Source organism: Mesitornis unicolor, unplaced genomic scaffold, assembly GCF_000695765.1.
Source record: "Mesitornis unicolor isolate BGI_N332 unplaced genomic scaffold, ASM69576v1 scaffold8036, whole genome shotgun sequence".
NCBI classification, from domain to species: domain Eukaryota; kingdom Metazoa; phylum Chordata; class Aves; order Mesitornithiformes; family Mesitornithidae; genus Mesitornis; species Mesitornis unicolor.
This window is the reverse complement of record NW_010190203.1, coordinates 11,171-28,197: the sequence shown is the minus strand read 5'-3', so window position 1 is coordinate 28,197 and position 17,027 is coordinate 11,171. Positions and strand designations below refer to the sequence as shown.

General features: G+C 40.7%; 1 protein-coding gene across 1 annotated transcript; it reads right to left on the bottom strand.

Annotated features, from left to right (window-relative positions):
- Positions 1 to 724: 724 nt before the first annotated feature.
- ABCG2 (ATP-binding cassette, sub-family G (WHITE), member 2 (Junior blood group)) lies at positions 725 to 16,533 on the bottom strand. The gene is made up of 15 exons (XM_010186327.1): positions 16,331 to 16,533; positions 14,740 to 14,799; positions 14,145 to 14,259; positions 12,045 to 12,197; positions 11,506 to 11,663; positions 10,597 to 10,748; positions 10,037 to 10,141; positions 8,277 to 8,524; positions 6,191 to 6,273; positions 5,034 to 5,123; positions 4,283 to 4,407; positions 3,002 to 3,156; positions 2,015 to 2,104; positions 1,249 to 1,340; positions 725 to 875 (listed from the first exon to the last, which is right to left on the bottom strand). The coding sequence occupies exons 1-15, from the start codon at positions 16,531 to 16,533 to the stop codon at positions 725 to 727; spliced, it is 1,980 nt and encodes a 659-aa protein (XP_010184629.1).
- Between the last annotated feature and the right edge of the window lie 494 nt (positions 16,534 to 17,027).

The window sequence follows — 17,027 nt, the reverse complement described above, 5'->3', positions numbered from 1 at the left end:
TATGTTTGAAATTGGTCACCATAAAACAGACCAAGAAATCATGACAGCAGCAATAACAGAGCAGTGACGATGATAAGCAGTTACGCAGAAGAAAATGCAAATTCCAGTTCAGGGGGGATGCAGACTGGCAGAATAAGCAAGTACACAGTCACCTTTAGTTAAAAATAGTGTTTCTACCACGGGAGCTTGGTATGAAAATACTTGATGGCATTGATCAAGTACACTCCACAGCAGTAATGATTCCCACATAGAAAAGGGCATGAGATGTGAACTGGGATGGAGAGGACATTTTTGTCACTGTCTCATGTAGATTGTAATGAGCAGCTGAGACTGCATTTGTGTTCTGATCAGCATCACTTTGGACTGAATCACTTGCCAGTGAATATAGATGCTAGTTAAGGTATGGAACAATTTTTTTTTTCAGATTAAGCCATTAAATATTAGTTTCATTGTTTAACAAACTCATACCTAGAACATGCAGAAAGACTGAATTGTCTCTTTAAGAAATTAATAGTTGTATACTTTTTACAGCAAAGAGAATTGAAGCATGGTAGACATTTCAGCAAAGTACATTAATACTATGTATTTAATACACAGGGATGACATTCACATTGTTGACTTGTGTAATCATAAACAAAAGTACAAAGGAAGGTCAAAATGGTAAGTAAGTTGTACAGTCAGTTTATCAAACTACTGAACAATGGGAATTGCCCTATTCTGTTTTTTAAGAGAACTTCTTCATGAAGTGCAGTTTCAGGTATGCAATGGTAAGGAATATTACTGTCATGCAGGTGAGAGCCAGGTGATTCTGCCACAGGCCCCAGGTACTTGCATCAATGCCTTGACTTTTCAGATACGCATCTCCAGTACACCCCCTACAGATAAATACAAACACATTTATAAACTTAGGCAGTTTGAAGTATCTAGGAGGATCCTCAGAACTTTTAGTTTGATTTCGTGTCTATAGCAGTCCAAGCAAACACCAGCTCTATGTTACTATTTTATTTTCTATTTGCAAGTTTGTTTTTCTTGTAGCTACAGTTAGTTTCCTGTAAGAAGCTGAAATTGATTTTGTGAGGCTGTATGACTGTAGTGTGTGTGTTTCAGTAAATGCAGCTTAGAGAAAAATGAGAAGCATAATGCCAGATATAGTGTTACAAATATCAAGTATCTCACAAACAGTCTAATACTCAAGGACTTTTTAAGTTACTGATGGTGGGTTTCATTTTAATGTACCAAAATACTTACAGCTGGCTTGTCTGTCGATAGTTGCTGGTTAAATCTGTGTTGTTCCCACTGCCACAAAAGTTCAGACCAGTCAATTCATTGATTTCTAATGCCTTTTTAAAATAAAAGAAACAATGATAACAGAAATTAATAGGTAAAAGAATGATACATTAACAAGATGAGACATAATGAAATTAAAATTTATTCTAACAACCTGATAGTATCACTCTTTATTATGTTGGCCAAATCTCCATTTTTTAATTGAGCAGCATGCTTTTAAGAGAGGAATGTATGCAGTCCACATCACATAACACACTTACGTCACCAGGCTTTAATATCTCCCCCAGGCTGGACTATTTCTGCACAGACACATTAAACCCCAAATTTCTCTGTGAAACACACCCTGGCTTAAAATATAAAAAATTAGGAGAAAAGTTTCAGCTTGACAAGTTTCTGTTTGTTTGACGGCAAAGAGAAGAATTGTTTTTTAGGGATAACATTGTTCTTTATTCTGCATCGGTTTTGTCCAGTTGTATCAGAGTGGGTGTAGTTGTTTAGTGTCTTTTTCATACAAGGTGTTACAGAAATTAGCTCTTCTAAACAGCAGTGGGTGCTGGTTGGTGAGAGGCCTTTCTTTTTTCAAGATACTGCACTATGTTCTGCACTATTTAATTAGCTTACCTTTTGCTCATTAACCCATGAAGTTGGAGTTTTCTTTAGCATAAGTAAAGATACTCCTTTCTAGCAAATCTTTTCCAGTCTGTATGCAGGAAAATACAGCACTTACTGCCAATCCATATCGAGGGATGCTGAAGTATTTGAGCCAGGAAAGCCAGGACATGACGCTTGTGAGATTGACCAGCAACCCAGAGAAAATCTAGAGGCAAGAAATAATAAAACAACAACAAAAACTACAAAACAAATTACAAATTATGTGCTGTTACTATGGGTTCTTCTCCAGCTCTCAACTCTGCTTCAGATTAAAAAGAAGTGGGAAAGCATTTCTAGAGAAAGAAACTCTTCCAGTGGAAGAACAGGGGAGATGGGAGGAGCAATTTCTGTTACCCAGCTTTGGGCCATAATCTCATGTGGTCTTTCTAAAATGAGCAATGGGGAATGCTTCCACCCTTCCACCGTGGTTTAAACCCAGATGCTTCCTGTCTGCAGGTCCCACATCAGTTCATGTGAACTGTCTGCTGTTAATCAGGTGCGTGGAGCTGCTGGAAGTGTGCACTTGGTTTTGTCTGTGTGCCTTGAGCCTGAGAAAACCCATGGGTTTTTTGGCTGTTGTTCAGCCCTGCCTTATTGTTTATGGTGCCTGTCTTATAAGTGTAGCTGTGTGGCTCTGCAGCTAAGGAGGGCAACTACAGCAGTGGTCTCAAGAGTGCCGGAGGCTGCGGGTCACATTCCCAGCTAGCCAAATTTGTCTTTGGCAAAGCTAAAAGAGAGTGAATGAAATGTAGCTCTAGGCCACCGTTCTGCTTTCCAGGCAATACACCCAGCTGCCAGAGCCACAGAGAAGAGGGTAGAGGGGCCACTCTCTCTCCCCCATGCACCCAGGCCCCTAGCCCCTAGGTTCTTGTTAGTTTAAAGGACAGAATATTTAACACCACAGTATCAGAATATTCAAATCGGGCAAATCAGTATATTTGACATGATCAACCCCACAGTCTTTTTGCAGAATTTAGATGAACTCTGTGCTGCTAGGATTTTGAGATTTCGGCAGCTCTAGGTAATCAGGATTCAGTCCAGAAAACTGAATAATGCTACTCACAATCATAAAAACAAATGTGATAGTCATGAGCAGGTTTGCTACAGCGACCACACTCTGTCCTGCTGCAATGGCTAGTGCCATAGAAGTGGCTGTGTAGGACACCATCATAAGGGTAAACATCATTGTAAAGAAGGCTTCTACTGTTGGTTTCAAACCTTAAAGATGAGAACAAGAAGCGTTTCAGTATGATCCTGCCAAAAACTACTATAGCCTGAACACTATCCTGATTTAGTGCATCCTGCCTACAGAATACCAGTTGTCTGACAGCAGAGGCTATGTCACTGAGACCCAAGACTGCAGTGAGGCTTGTGACAGCCCCTATACACATATATTTACACACCATGTCAACAAAGGGCAGAATGAGTGAGGAGTATGCCTGTAACTGCAGTAACACTAGAGATAGTTCACAGAAGAATGGGTAGAAGTTACAGTACTGTACTCCACATGGTCCAAGGTGAAGGCTTCACTGCTGCTTCAAGATGTCTAACAAAGGTGAAATTTTTAGTGTGCCTCCATGAGCAACAGTTGTACAACATTGCACTTGTTTCAATTAGAGAGCTCTCCAATGGATCTAGTGGCCTTTGGATGGCTATGGATTTGGTATTAAGGTTTATCTCACCCCAGTTTCACAGTCTGAGAGCTTCTTGCTGATGTAGCCTTGTTTCCTATTCCTTAGGGAAAAAAAACCTCTTTGATGATTTTTAAATTTTGTTTGCACTTTCAAGCTGTTGAGACATGCCAAAAGGATTTCATGGTCTGAAATCTTACCCTAGGAAAATGGTCTGCTTGAGACCTGTTTTGAAGGTGTTCTAGTGTTGTAAAAGTTATTGCCAGCAATTTTCTAAGTCTGACTTAGCCAGAAGGCATTTCACCACAAATTACATGCTGATATTAATTCACACAATATTAATTTGTTAAAACTTTTCCTTTGATAGGTGTTCTTGCAATGATGGAAAAAGTATCTTGTAAAAGTCACTGGAAGCTAAGATAGCCATAAATGAAAAGGAATAAATCAAATCTATAATGGCTGTGACACACTTCCTTCTAGGGTTGGTGGAGATGAGACATCTCACAAATTCTGACATGAATGCTTAAATCTGTGAAAGCGTCTCTTTTCTGGAAACAGCATGGTATGCTAAAAGCAAGCACAGTGACCAGTGCCATGCTAATGTAGTGCTTTAGCCTGTACAAATACACATGTATACATGCACATACATAAAATGCGTTGTCGTGTTGGTTTATTGAGGGGATTGTAATGGAACTGTAGGAGACCATACTTGCCTAACATGAAGTAAACTATACAGGTGAAGATGATGCTTGGTATAGTTCTGATGGGTATTAAATCAGCCATTAGCTTTGAGATGAAATATGCAGATGTTCTGTAGTACCCACTGATATATTCGTGTCTGGAACACAGATATATACAGCATATTACAATTTAATCGCTAAAAGCAATAATCATCTTTTCACCTGGAGACAAATGAATTCTAGAAAACTGGAAAACAAAAAGAGTTCTTTCATGATTAGGCTGTAATGCAACTGTCCAGTAAGCCATTCCCTGCAGTAATGGTGGCATTTTTGTGTGCAGATGAATATGGATACTTGGGCATATAATTTTTAGTGAATGTATGTGTCGTCAAAACAGAGAGGGAGGGTAAAACTTAAATAATTTTCATTTTCTGTACAGTGTAATTTGCATAGCTTTAAGAATCTAGTTAGGCAGTATTTATTGTCCTCACTAGCAAGTCACAGACTTATTAATCAATACCTAAACTGAGTATTCAGGGTTTTTTTCCTACATATGTTAACAATTTTAAACTCTGAGCCATTTGGAATCATAGATACCATTTGGGAGATTTGCAGACAACTCATTAACAGGCTAAGAGAATACATTTGCAATGAGCACTAACAGTAAAATAATCTGAAAAATCTGCACTAGGTGTACTTAAATGGCATTTAGCTACAGCAGGAAGATAAGCAAACAAACTTTCTGACAGTAGTCCCTGTTAACCTTTTTGAATGTTTTACTTACATGAATATTTTTTTTTCCACAACGAAGAGTTCAATAGCCGAGATGCTGCTGAAACACTGGTTAGTGGTCAGAAAGAACATTGCACCCACTCTACAAAAAGCAAAAAGGCAAGCTGTTATTAAAACTGTGATGTAAATGTAGTGTTTCCACTACAGCATCCGTAAACTCAACAGTAGTGTGTGGAGCTCGGCAGTATGTGATCTCCCATCCTGAATTCCATAGGAAAAGGCTTGGATACAAGTCTGAGTCCCTAATGAGCCTGAAATAGATGCGGTACAGACAGTATTTGCTACTTGCATGCAAGGACAGTATGTTCTCCGATGCAGTCAAAGGGTAGAAAATGAACTGATTTTCCATATTATTTTCCTGACACTTTAAAAATTCTTGGTCTGATGCAAACTGTGAGGAACTGAATAAACAATGTGAAGTTTTCACCTTTCCCATAAAATTTAAGGCTTTGCTTGCACACTTTCATACCTTATTTAAAACTGGGCCATTTAAAAGGAAATGCTATGAAGTGTTTCATGACTAAAAACCCAGAGCTTTCTTAGTGGCAGACCCATTTGTCAGGCCATGTACATATAGCTGCCAAAACAATGCATAGACCAAAATAATTTTAAAATCTAGCTTTAGATGCACCTGGCTTACTGCTGGTAAACTCAAGTGTGTATATAGAAGCAGCTGCAAGACCAAAGCTTTAGCTACCTAGGTTTATGTAGCCAAGTCTGTGTATTTTAAAGTTCAATCTTTTTGTCTTGGGGAAATCTTTTCAGAAGAGAAGTTAAAATGCTGCCATGCTGAATGAAGCCTTTTTAATATGATCTCTGCTGTTCAGTATATTCAGCAACCTGTATTTCAGGCGCTGAAAAAAGTCACCATACAGAAGTAGCATTACTCACTTCATTTGGACTGCTTGACAGAGCAGAACTGCATCCCCTATCAGTTCTGCAGGGACCTTCCTAGAGGCAGGAGAACCTTGAAATCACTAATGTAGGCTTATCTACTGGTGTGAAGGCAAGCATTTGCTTTAAAGAGGTAGATATATTTTATAAAGAGTTTGCAGGTTCCTTCCCAGCCTCCAAGTTGTTCATTATCATATCTCAAAAATGAGGGAGCTTTATCAAATTTTTGGATATCCAGTATCTAAACTGACTAACCTGTTCTGTAGTCCAGAAGAGTCCTCTTTAAGTCCAAAGAAAATGGCACCTACAATCAGTCCCAGGAGAGCTGTAACACACACCTATATGTAAAAAAGAAAATAAGAGGAAAAGTATTATTCACGTTGCTTTCAAAGCTTCAGTTTTGTTTTTCTTTAATATGTAGTGGGTCAGTGTAGATTGCCAGGAAGTGTTTTCAGAAAGAAAACAAGGGGAAGAGCTATCCAGGCTGGTAAGGGAGTCAGTGGCATGGTTAGCAACCTGCAGCACAGCACTTGTAGTCTTGCACTACTTTGAGAGGTGTCTGTGAGACACAGCAGCTCCCTAGAGCTGCCAGCCCTCAGCAGCTGCCTCATGTGGGAAAAGCACCAGGAGGGCAAGGAAGGAGAGACAGCACAGGAGCTTCAGCTGCTGTTTACAGTGCTTCTGCAGGGATTTCTCTGGAGCCATCTAATGAGCTTGGTAACCACTAACTGAAAGCAGTCTTTCCTAACTGCAATTTATTTTCACTCTTCACAGTGTGTAATTGCTGGGCTGTATGGCACATCTTACTCACCCGGTTATTTTTAACATGAGCAAGATACTACGATTAGGCTACAGGTGTACTGATATTTGCCATCCGTAACACAATTTAAATAGCAAAGATACCAGCTGCCTCAATGATATAATTTAAAAGACTGAAGTGTGTATATCACACTTTTTTAATGCTAAATGCAAACGACAAAAATATCAGCAAAACTGATGGTATCAGGCAGTTCTGTCATTTTTAAGCATGAATGATGCATGAATCATACCATAAACCTCTTGATCTGTGGTACCCTATCACTAAGGTCCTGTTGAGCAAATGTCAGGGATAATTCAGCTTCTAAGCCAATTGCAGTGGAAAGCAGGGATCATATCAAGACCAATTTGGAGCAGATTAATGAAAAAAGGCTTAATGAACCGTGTACCTCTCAAAGAATGCTTGTAAAATCCACCCCTAATGAGGGTGGGGAGATAGAAAAGATTGTGAAAAACAAGTCAGGACCATTAACCCTGGGGTATTACAAGATCTTTTAGAGTCTAATTCTTGTCACAAGGTCAAGCTTTTACAAAGCAATTATTAAAGATCTCCATAGCATCAACATATGGACACATACACATACCCAAAGCTTTTTAACCTCAGGGATTCTGGACTCATTTCCCCTCCACACTGGCCATTTGTTCACTGATTATATAGACCATGATGAAGATAACTTATACTCCTGGCTAAGGACCAATTTTGCTATTAGCTCCTTTAGAATTGCCGAGAATTGCAGTGGGAGTTTTGCTGGTGCTGGAACTGCAGAGTTTGGCTCATGAATTAGGGGATTCCTGAGGATTAGTCATTTTGCAGAGGTCAGCCAGGCATTTTTTATTTTTGAGGGCAATGTGCAGCTTTGAAGAAATCAATGCTTTTGGTGTTGACTCTTGTGAAAAAGCAGCACTAACAGGGCCAGTCATGTAGAACATGCTCATCTTCCATGGTAGGTATTAGATCCTATTGTGGTCTTCATCACATCTTCTCCAGAAGACATCATTGCTATTATGAACGAATGACACACATTATGAAACTGTGAAAATATTTTTACACTTGAGTCAACTGCCAGTGCGTCACTGTATGCTGAAGTTTAATTACCTATGCAAGTTTAACTAAAGTTTGTTAACTTTCCGTGGAGGGAGAGAAGAATTGAGGCCAACCCTCATGGTGCCAAGTCTGGACAATTGGAGCCAAGCCTGAAAAATGTTCTTGAGCAAGTGTGTGAAACTACTTGGGAGATAATCTGCTCCTGGCCAGGAGCAGCAGAATACCCTGCTGTAAAAGATCTTGCCTACCAAGGTCTTTCAGTAGTCCAAAATTAAGTACTAAACAGTACCTCTTGCTGCTCATTGGGGAGCACTCAGGACACCTTCTAGTGAATCAGATTTCCAGACCTTGTACATGCGTTTTTCAGATGCTTACTGCAGTCAAAATATCAAGAGACAAAACCATCCCAATGACTTATCTAACACAGAAGTGGAATAAATTCAATGTATACCACGAAAGGATAGATACAAATAGCATTACCTGAGCTATGGAAGCTTGAGGGTTTCCTACGAGATTTTTAAATGTACGCTTGGATACCCACTTCAGCTGATGAAGGAAGGAATTGGCATATGTGATCTGTCGGAAAACTGCTTTCGATTTCTTTTTCTTTCCCATATAAATATTCTCTAGTATTGCTTTTGTTTCTTGGTAGTAGGCTGAGTTGGAGTATTTTTCTGCTAAATTCTCAGCCAAGGTTTTATCATATTCATGGTGTTCTTCAGTGCTCTCTGCTGAAGAAATCAGAAGGAAATATGACCGTTTATGTAAGGTATGGGAAGACTGTTTAGGAGTTAAGCCAGAAGAGTTATGTTGGGATGGGAGAGTTACTAATGAACCAGGAGCATTAATATACATATTTAGTTTCAGTGATTCATTGCACTCTGTCTCATAGCATGCAATTTGAAAGAGTCAGTATAAGTAAGACCAAACCTCTGTGTTTGTCCCACAGGCAGTGGCTTCACAGCAGGCTGACTAGGTAAACCCTTGTCAGCTGATGAAGTTTCAAACTGGCAACAATCTGACTTTTAATCAAAAAGTTATCTTCCCGCCCTCCCGCCCCTCCGGTTTCTGTAAGTGATCTGTTTCACAGATCTGATGAGATAAAGCTACACCTCCCAGACTTTTAGATCCAGGTAATCCTGCATGTGCCTACTTCAGTCAAACTTCTGAGTCTGTTGTAAAGAAATTTCAGCTGGAGCTCCTTTTTTTCTCAACTGTAGTCCAGTGTGTGCATTTCAAATGACAAAAACAACATGTTGCCCCCTATAATATTAGTCAGAATCTGAACACAATTAGCATTTTTGTAAAATGCTGGTTGCTTCTTTGACAAAGATACAGTGAAACTGTGTGTTTGGGAACGTAGCATGTTCATTATTTTCTTTCCCTTTTCATTCATGTGAAAAGAGAGTGTGCCATTAATGAGTAGCAACAGACAGGATGAAGAAGCATGCTACTGAACATAGGTGAGATTTGATTTGTTAGTTCATGGATAGTTTCTGCCTTACCATGACTTCAAGGAAGCATTAGAACATTGGGCCCATATCTCTACCCCCTTTTCCTACCCTACTTAGAGGAAGGAAAACAGTAATTTCATAACAGATAAACCATTCCATTATGTAAAAAAATACAAGTCATAACTGCATCAAATTATGTTCCTAACTGGAGCAATTGTCCTGTTTTAATGTCTCCGTTTCTGCAGGACTTCAGTTGACTTGCCTTGAAAATGAAAGAAGCTCCTTCTCTGTGTTTTTAGATAACAAAACTGTTTCTTATATTCCCAGACATTAAAATTTCAACACAGGAAAAGGTTATTTTACCTTTAACACCTTGTAATTTGAGTGTGACACAACAGTATACAGGTCAGTTTATGACTGACTTACCCAGAAATGGATAGCAATGATAAATTACTAAATACCTATTTAGGAGAGACAAACTATTCTTGCACAGACAGGAATATTTTATATAGTAGGGCTCTGTGTGAATTTGGTACTTATTTTAGGTTATGCTAATTATTTTCCACATATAAGCAAAAAGGATTTAGGAACAGTGTGTTGGGGTTTTTTACCTTTAAAGCAACATGCTCAGCTGTATGTAATACTCTCATGCATACAAATAACCATACACAAGCATGTACAACACGTTTATGGGTTATGTAACAGCTGTGATTTTTCTCTGTTGTGCTGAACACCTTCTGGCAAAATGCATGTTGTGATAATTTCACTTAGCTCTGTATTTCATACCTGTGTTAGTTTCGTCCATCTTGCTCATTGCCACTGCAGTGGAGTCTCCATTAATGATGTCCAGGAAAAAGTCAGCAGGGTTGTTGTACGGCTCGCACATGTAGCCTGTGGTGACAGCATGACAAGCCCTATGTGGTGGCTGTGTGACTGGTAGAGGGCTGTGAATGGCCATCGTGAACACAGCCACATCATTGTGCCAGTTGAGCAGCCTGCACCACAAGCATTGTAGTCTTCAAAAGGTCCATGCCTCCCCAAGAGATGAATGGCACTGCCAGACAGCTCTGTCAGTGAAAGCCAGGTGACAGCTGTCAATGTGCCCTGGCTTGGGCTTTGTCTGATTAAGATGTGCCCAAGAACAGATGAGTAGAGGTCAGCCCTAGCATCCATACCCACATATGGGTCAGGAGGTGAAACACCAAGAGAAATGCTTAGCCTTTTAAAATCATGGGCTTGCTAATACACACATTTTACAATTCTGATCAACTGCTATTGGCATTTTTCTTAGGTTAGCACAAACTAAAGATGTTGCTGCAGTTGTTCCAGCTATGAGTTGTGCTCACCGAGAGACTGGAAGTAGTCGATGGCATGCTGAGCAGGCCCGTGGTACAGCACTCTCCCAGCGGCTAGCAGTGTCAGGTTGTCAAACAGGCGGAATATGGAGTACCGAGGCTGGTGGATGGAGAAGATGATTGTTTTTCCTTGTTGTGCCATCCTGAATGTGAAGAATGACATGGATGTTAGCTTTGCAAGTTGTTTCAGCATTTAGATAAGAGAATTTGCTAGTTAAGTCTTGGTTAAGTTTGATTCATTTGGCATGCCAGAGAGGGGAGTAGGAAGGAAAAAAAAGAAAAAGAAAAAAAAAATATTTACATCCCATTTATAGTGTTAGTGTGAGAAAAGAAAATTTCCTCTCGCTGGTAATGTGTTTGGAGGGGAAGGTCCTGGGAAGATTTTTATGTAAACAGAAAGCTCTGGAGAGATGTGTTTGCTCTTTACTTATAATAAATGTGAAAATTATGTAAACCTCGCAAGTCGAGAGTGTGTTGTGCTTGTTTTCCGAAAAGTAGGCCTTAGATTTTGTGATGGGGAAATAGCTAGCGATGTTATAACTACCATCCATATGAAAATCCGTCACCTTACCAGACTATATAACAGGCATTTTTATCACCTTTCTGGCCCAGGCAGACATTAAAATAAATATTCATAACTAATGACACAGCTATCACAGACACATTGCAGTCCTGACATGCATGTGCTTCATGCAAGGCACTTCATGTACTGCTGTGAGTACCTGCTTTGGACTGAGAGAATTCATACAGGCTTTTTCCTACCTCCTTTTCAGCCTTGGTTTCCTGGTAAACAATTACATGTCTGATTTCTCTGTTTGCTCATTCTAACTGTAATTTAAGTCATATATAACTGAAATGTAGCAAAGTTGAATGGTGAAAACAGGAAGCTGTTTCCATCACCTTTTCAGCAGCAGCAAGACAGTGTTAGCAGTACTGGCGTCGAGTCCCGTAGTTGGCTCATCCAAAAACAAGATGGCAGGATCCATGATGAGTTCCATCCCAATATTGGTCCTTTTCCGCTCTCCTCCAGACACCCCACGAGTGAACTGAGTACCAACCTGCCACAAAACAGGAAATATGTCTCATTTGGCCTGATAATGAATACTTGAGTAAACAGGATCCTACTGCCATGGGAGCATTTGGGAAGAGTTGTAAGACATTTTGACAATAGATTGTTTCTTAACGTTAGTATTACTTGAGTTGTTCTCTTTTTCTCCAACTGCAGACTACCTTTCCCTTCACCACAATGTAACAGCGTATGATAGTATCACTGCAGAGTCTGTACAGATCGTCATACAGAAGTTCTATTAATTATTGCCTTACTGAAATAGTCTATTTAATTTAACTTTATTTTTATCTGCCATGCTGAGCCATTTGGTTAATCAAATAAATCATGTAATGTTTGTTCATGGTTTAAGCACCGTATTCACATGCCTTACCTTGGAATCTGCCACTTTGCTCAAACCCAGTTCCTTGATGATCTGATCCACACGTTCATTTTTTTCCTGTTCTTTCACTGACTTTGGCAAACGGAGCGCTGCTGAGAACTTCAAATTTTCTCTTATAGTCAGGGTTCCCATCACCACATCATCCTTCATAGAAAAAAACCCAAACAAGTAGATACTTGTCACTTAGCAATTTGTATTTTTTCCTCTGAGAACTGCATCTGGCTGTATTTTGTGTTGTCCTTGCATGCAAAGGCACAGTAGCAGCTTCCAGAACATGTGGTAAGGTTCATCTTCAGTGTCTGTGTCAGAGCAGACTGCTGATTGCATACGTGTAATTCTATTTGCCTTCATTCATAAAGCAACACAATATAGGAACATCCTCCATCATGCATGATATCAAAATGCATAAATAACAATGTATTGAAAACTAACCCTCATGTATTCTTAACTTACCCAGTTTTTTGCAGATGTTGCGTGAGATACTGAAGGGCTAAAGGGATCTAAGGAGCAGCTACAGCTCAAGTCATTACCACTGTGCATTATCACTGTTTATACAGCCTCAGCCCACCACAGGTAAGAGCAGGGAGAAGAGAAGAAAGAAGAGAGAGGCTGGGTCCATGTAGGGTAGGGTGGAGGTTCTGAGCTTGTTTCAACAAAAGAGGAAGGAGTGTAGGTTTTTTAGATGTTAGTTGTTCATCTCTTGTGAAAGGAATCTCTCAGGTGTAGAAAGTACAGAGAGTTATGTGCATTCTGAGAGACTAGCTTTCTGTAACATGCTGACCATACTTTTATAAGGGGTTTTCATAGGTACGCCTCCTTAGGTTTTGATAAACTGCAAGCATACTGCTGAGCATGAGCAGTGAGGAGGGGAAAGAAATGGAAAGAGGGATGTGGTTTTCCTTCTTTTGGCTTTCACATAACTCTCCCAAGCCCACCCTGGCAGGACAAAGGTTTTCTCAGGAATCACAGAATCATTAAGGTTGCAAGAGACCTCTAAGATCAAGTCCAACCGTCAACCTAACACCCCCATGCCTACTAAATCATGCCCTGAAGTGCCACATCCACCTGCTTCTTGAACACCTCCAGCGATGGTGACTCCACCACCTCCCTGGGCAGCCTGTTCCAGTGACTGACAACTCTTTCAGTAAAGAAATTTTTCCTAATATCCAGTCTAAACCTCCCCTGGTGCAACTTGAGGCCTTTTCCTCTTGTCCTGTCACTAATTACATTTAAGAAGAGACCAACACCCACCTCTCTACAACCTTCTTTCAGGCAGTTGTAGGGAACAAATAAGGTCTCCCTTCAGTCTCCTTTTCTCCAGACTAAACAACCGCAGCTCCCTCAGCTGCTCCTAAGACTTGTTCTCCAGAACCTTCACCAGCTTCTTTGCCCTTCTCTGGACACGTTGCAGCATTTTAATGTCCTTTTTGTAGTGAGGGGCACAAAACTGAACGTAGGATTCGAGGTGCAGCCTCACCAGTGCCGAGTACAGGGGAAGGATCACTTCCCTACTCCTGCTGGCCACACTATTCCTGATACAAGCCAGGATGCCATTGGCCTTCTTGGTTGCCAGGGCACACTGCTGGCTCATGTTCAGTCAATTGTCAACCAACACTCCTAGGTCCTTCTCTTCCAGGCAGCTCTTCAGCCACTCTTCCCCAGGCCTGTAGCGCTGCATGTGGTTGTTGTGACCCAAGTGCAGGACCCGGCACTTGGCCTTGTTGAACCTCATACAATTGGCCTCAGCCCATTGATCCAGCCTGCCCAGGTCCCTCTGCAGAGCCTTCCTACCCTCAAGCAGATCAACACACTCACCTAGTTTTGTGTCATCTGCAAACTTGCTGAGGGAGCACTCAATCCCCTCATCCAGATCATTCATAAAGATGTTAAACAGGACTGGCCCCAAAACTGAGCCCTGGGGAACACCTCTTGTGACTGACCACCAGCTGGATTTAGCTCCATTCACCACAACTCTCTGTTGTTGCACCAGCCTCAATTCTTGGATCAAGGTGAGGTACTTGCTACGCTGTAGAGACTGCCTACAACTACAGTAAGAAGGGGACAATAAAATACACAGAGTGAGTCATGTACCTGTACTACGTATCCAGAGGTGCATTTAAAGTTGGCAGGCTGAGGAGCTCCATTGATCAAAATGTCACCAGAAAGCCCATGGGGATCCTTCCTTGCAGCCAAAATGTCAAGTAGGCTAGGAGAAAAGTTGGTTACTGTGTCAGATGAGCATGCAGGAGGTAAGTTCTCTGAACAGCAAACCCAGCTGATGGAACAAGCAGCTATATACAACCATCCCATGTTAAACATTTGCTATTTAGAAAACCTCCAGCAACTCTCAAAGGCCAAGTTTATTTTGTCTTCGTTTCCTAAGGAAATGAGAGCTGCACAATTTCACGGTGCAATTGTCCCCATTCATTCAATAACATAAGCTTAACCTAGAATGATACGTAAAGATAGTGTACCAGTGGTGTGTGGACTAAAACTGGATTACATCTTTGTTTTGCAAGCTTACTGTCCTTTTTGAATTTAGGTATTTCTCAGACACCAGTGAGATTTGCACAGACCTAAATGAAAACTAAATATTTCCCTAAAAACACTGTTCATTACTGATAAATATGTGCAGGTTCATTTTCTCCTTGGTGTAATTTCTGTGTAGAGCAAAGAGGGCACTTACGAAGATTTACCACTGCCAGTGGGTCCCAAAATTGCATTCAGTCCTGGTCTCATGATGCCACTGTAAGGCAAAACAGGTAGGTTTTACAAAATAGATAGGGTGTTTTTATCTCTCTTACTGTTTCATCTGGTAGCCTAGTTGAAATTATCTGTGGAACTACCTTCTGCATCCCATTAATTTTGGAATTAATTAAGGTGCCTGATCACAAACAATACTTATGATCAAACTCCACTTTATTTTTTATTCCTAATTCAAGAAGAACTTGCTGGAACATGTGAAGGCATCGCTGCTATTTCTCCTGACTAGGTCCTGAAATCTGTGCTCAGCAAGCTTTGATGCACACAAGAGCACAGTGTACAAATGTCTGTCCGTATGTTATGATACCAGGTTTATCTTGAACTGCACTCTTGTACTGGTTCTAATTGGCAATCCAGGTAGCAGTGATCTGAGTACCTGGCTGTGGGTCTGGCCCAGTTCTTAGAGTGTAATGACATGCAACCTAGGAGGTTTGGTTTTGCTGTTTCTGATGCATATTTGTTCTTCTTCAGTTTCTTACTGTGGAAATTTCTGGTTCCACAGATTAAGCAGCACACAAATTATATATACGTTATGTTACGTTATATATGATTTTAACACAAAACCAATGTGTAATGAAACAAACAGAGATGATGCATTTTCTGAAAGGGGAAAGCACAGTGTTAAACACTGGTCTTGTACTATAAACCACAAGATGGGCCTTCCCCTCGCGTTGTTGCAAACGACTGATGTAGGTCAACTGAGTTACCATAACATAAGACTCTCAAGGAGAGTAAGAATGATTTCAAGAGCTCATGTTTAGGAGGTGTGGAAGTTGTGTATGACAAAAGAAATTACGTGAGCAAAGAGCAAGACAGAGCTACAAAAACACAACACATTCACACAAAAGGGTGAGTATTTATGACTGAATTTGGAGTTAGGGAGCTGAAAGTCATGGTTGACTTGAAATGGCATGTTGTATGAGTACATGCCTCTCAGCTTAACTACTGAACTGTGAATGGGCAAACTTTATGCATAGATTATTGAACAAAGGCCATAATGTCGTGATTCCTTTACTGCTGTAGTGCTCAATGTTGGAAAAAACCACAAAAACGGAAACAACAAAAAAAAAAAGAAGAAATTTTGCATCTCTTCAAAGTTAACCTAACCCTGGTTAGGGAAGGAAATGAAAACATAAAGGACAAGCTGTTGATATCTCAGTTAAACACCATGTCACAGTGGGAGACTTGCCAGGTGACTACAGCTGGCTCATGTGCCCCCGTGCTAATAGTGGCCAGGAAGGCTGTCCCTCCCTGGGGCCAGGGGAAATGGTGCCCACCAGCATGACCTCTTTGTTGCACAGACTCCACTCTAACAGCTTTGGATGACCCAGGCCTAGCAGGAAACTTAAGCACAGTTGACAGCAAACATGAAGCAACCGTACAAAAATCTAATTTTTATAAATCTTTATCAAATTCTGTATATTGTGCTTAGTGGCTTAGTGACATGAGTGGACTTAGCTGTCCAGACAGAAATAAAACATACACATACTCTAAAGAGATCTTTAAATACTTACTTGACATCTCTCAAAACTTGCTTATTGGCTGTTTTTTTACAACACAGGAATCCAGTCTTCATCTTCACATGGTAGCAGATGTTGTGGAAAGTTAGTATGCTTCCTCTGCCAGCTAAGTCTGGAGAGGACTGCTTTATGCTGGGGATGCCATTTGTATTCGAGTTTGACATCTGAATGCTTAGGTGTGGCTGGCCTTCTGCCATTTTTCCTCTATAAATGAAAAAACAGCACAGGGAGGAGAGGAGTTGATTAGGTATGGAGAGGAAATACTTGTCTGTTGGGTCCAGTGCTTGACACGGGATCGACTGTGCGCCTTGAAGATGTCCATCTTGGTCTCTGTCTTTCAGATAGGAAGTTTGGGTTCTGTGATTGAAAAACTTCTGGGTCAAGATAAGGACAGAGAGATTGCTCACCAAGTACTCTCATGGACCAAACAGACTCAATTTGGGGAAGATTAATTTAATTTATTGTCAATTAAAAATAGAGAAGGGTAGTGAGAAACAGAAACTAAATAAAATGACCTTCCCTGTACTCCTCATTCTTCCCAGGCTCAGCTTCTTCTCTCCTGCCTCTTCCACCCTGTTCTCCAAGCAGTGCAGGGAGCTGTGGTCAGTTCATAATGCTTTGTCTCTGCTGCTCCTTCTTCATCACGCTTTTCTCCTGCTCCATTATGGGGTCCCTCCCACGGGACACAGTC

Excerpts from the sequence above, each read along its gene's own strand:
- ABCG2 (XM_010186327.1), bottom strand. The coding sequence starts at position 16,533 with ATGGCAGAAGGCCAGCCACACCTAAGCATTCAGATGTCAAACTCGAAT. Across the intron at positions 1,341-2,014 it reads TCCCTCGATATGGATTGGCA|GCATTAGAAATCAATGAATT; the intron begins GTAAGTGCTGTA and ends TATTTTAAAAAG. Across the intron at positions 876-1,248 it reads TATCGACAGACAAGCCAGCT|GGGGTGTACTGGAGATGCGT; the intron begins GTAAGTATTTTG and ends ATTTATCTGTAG.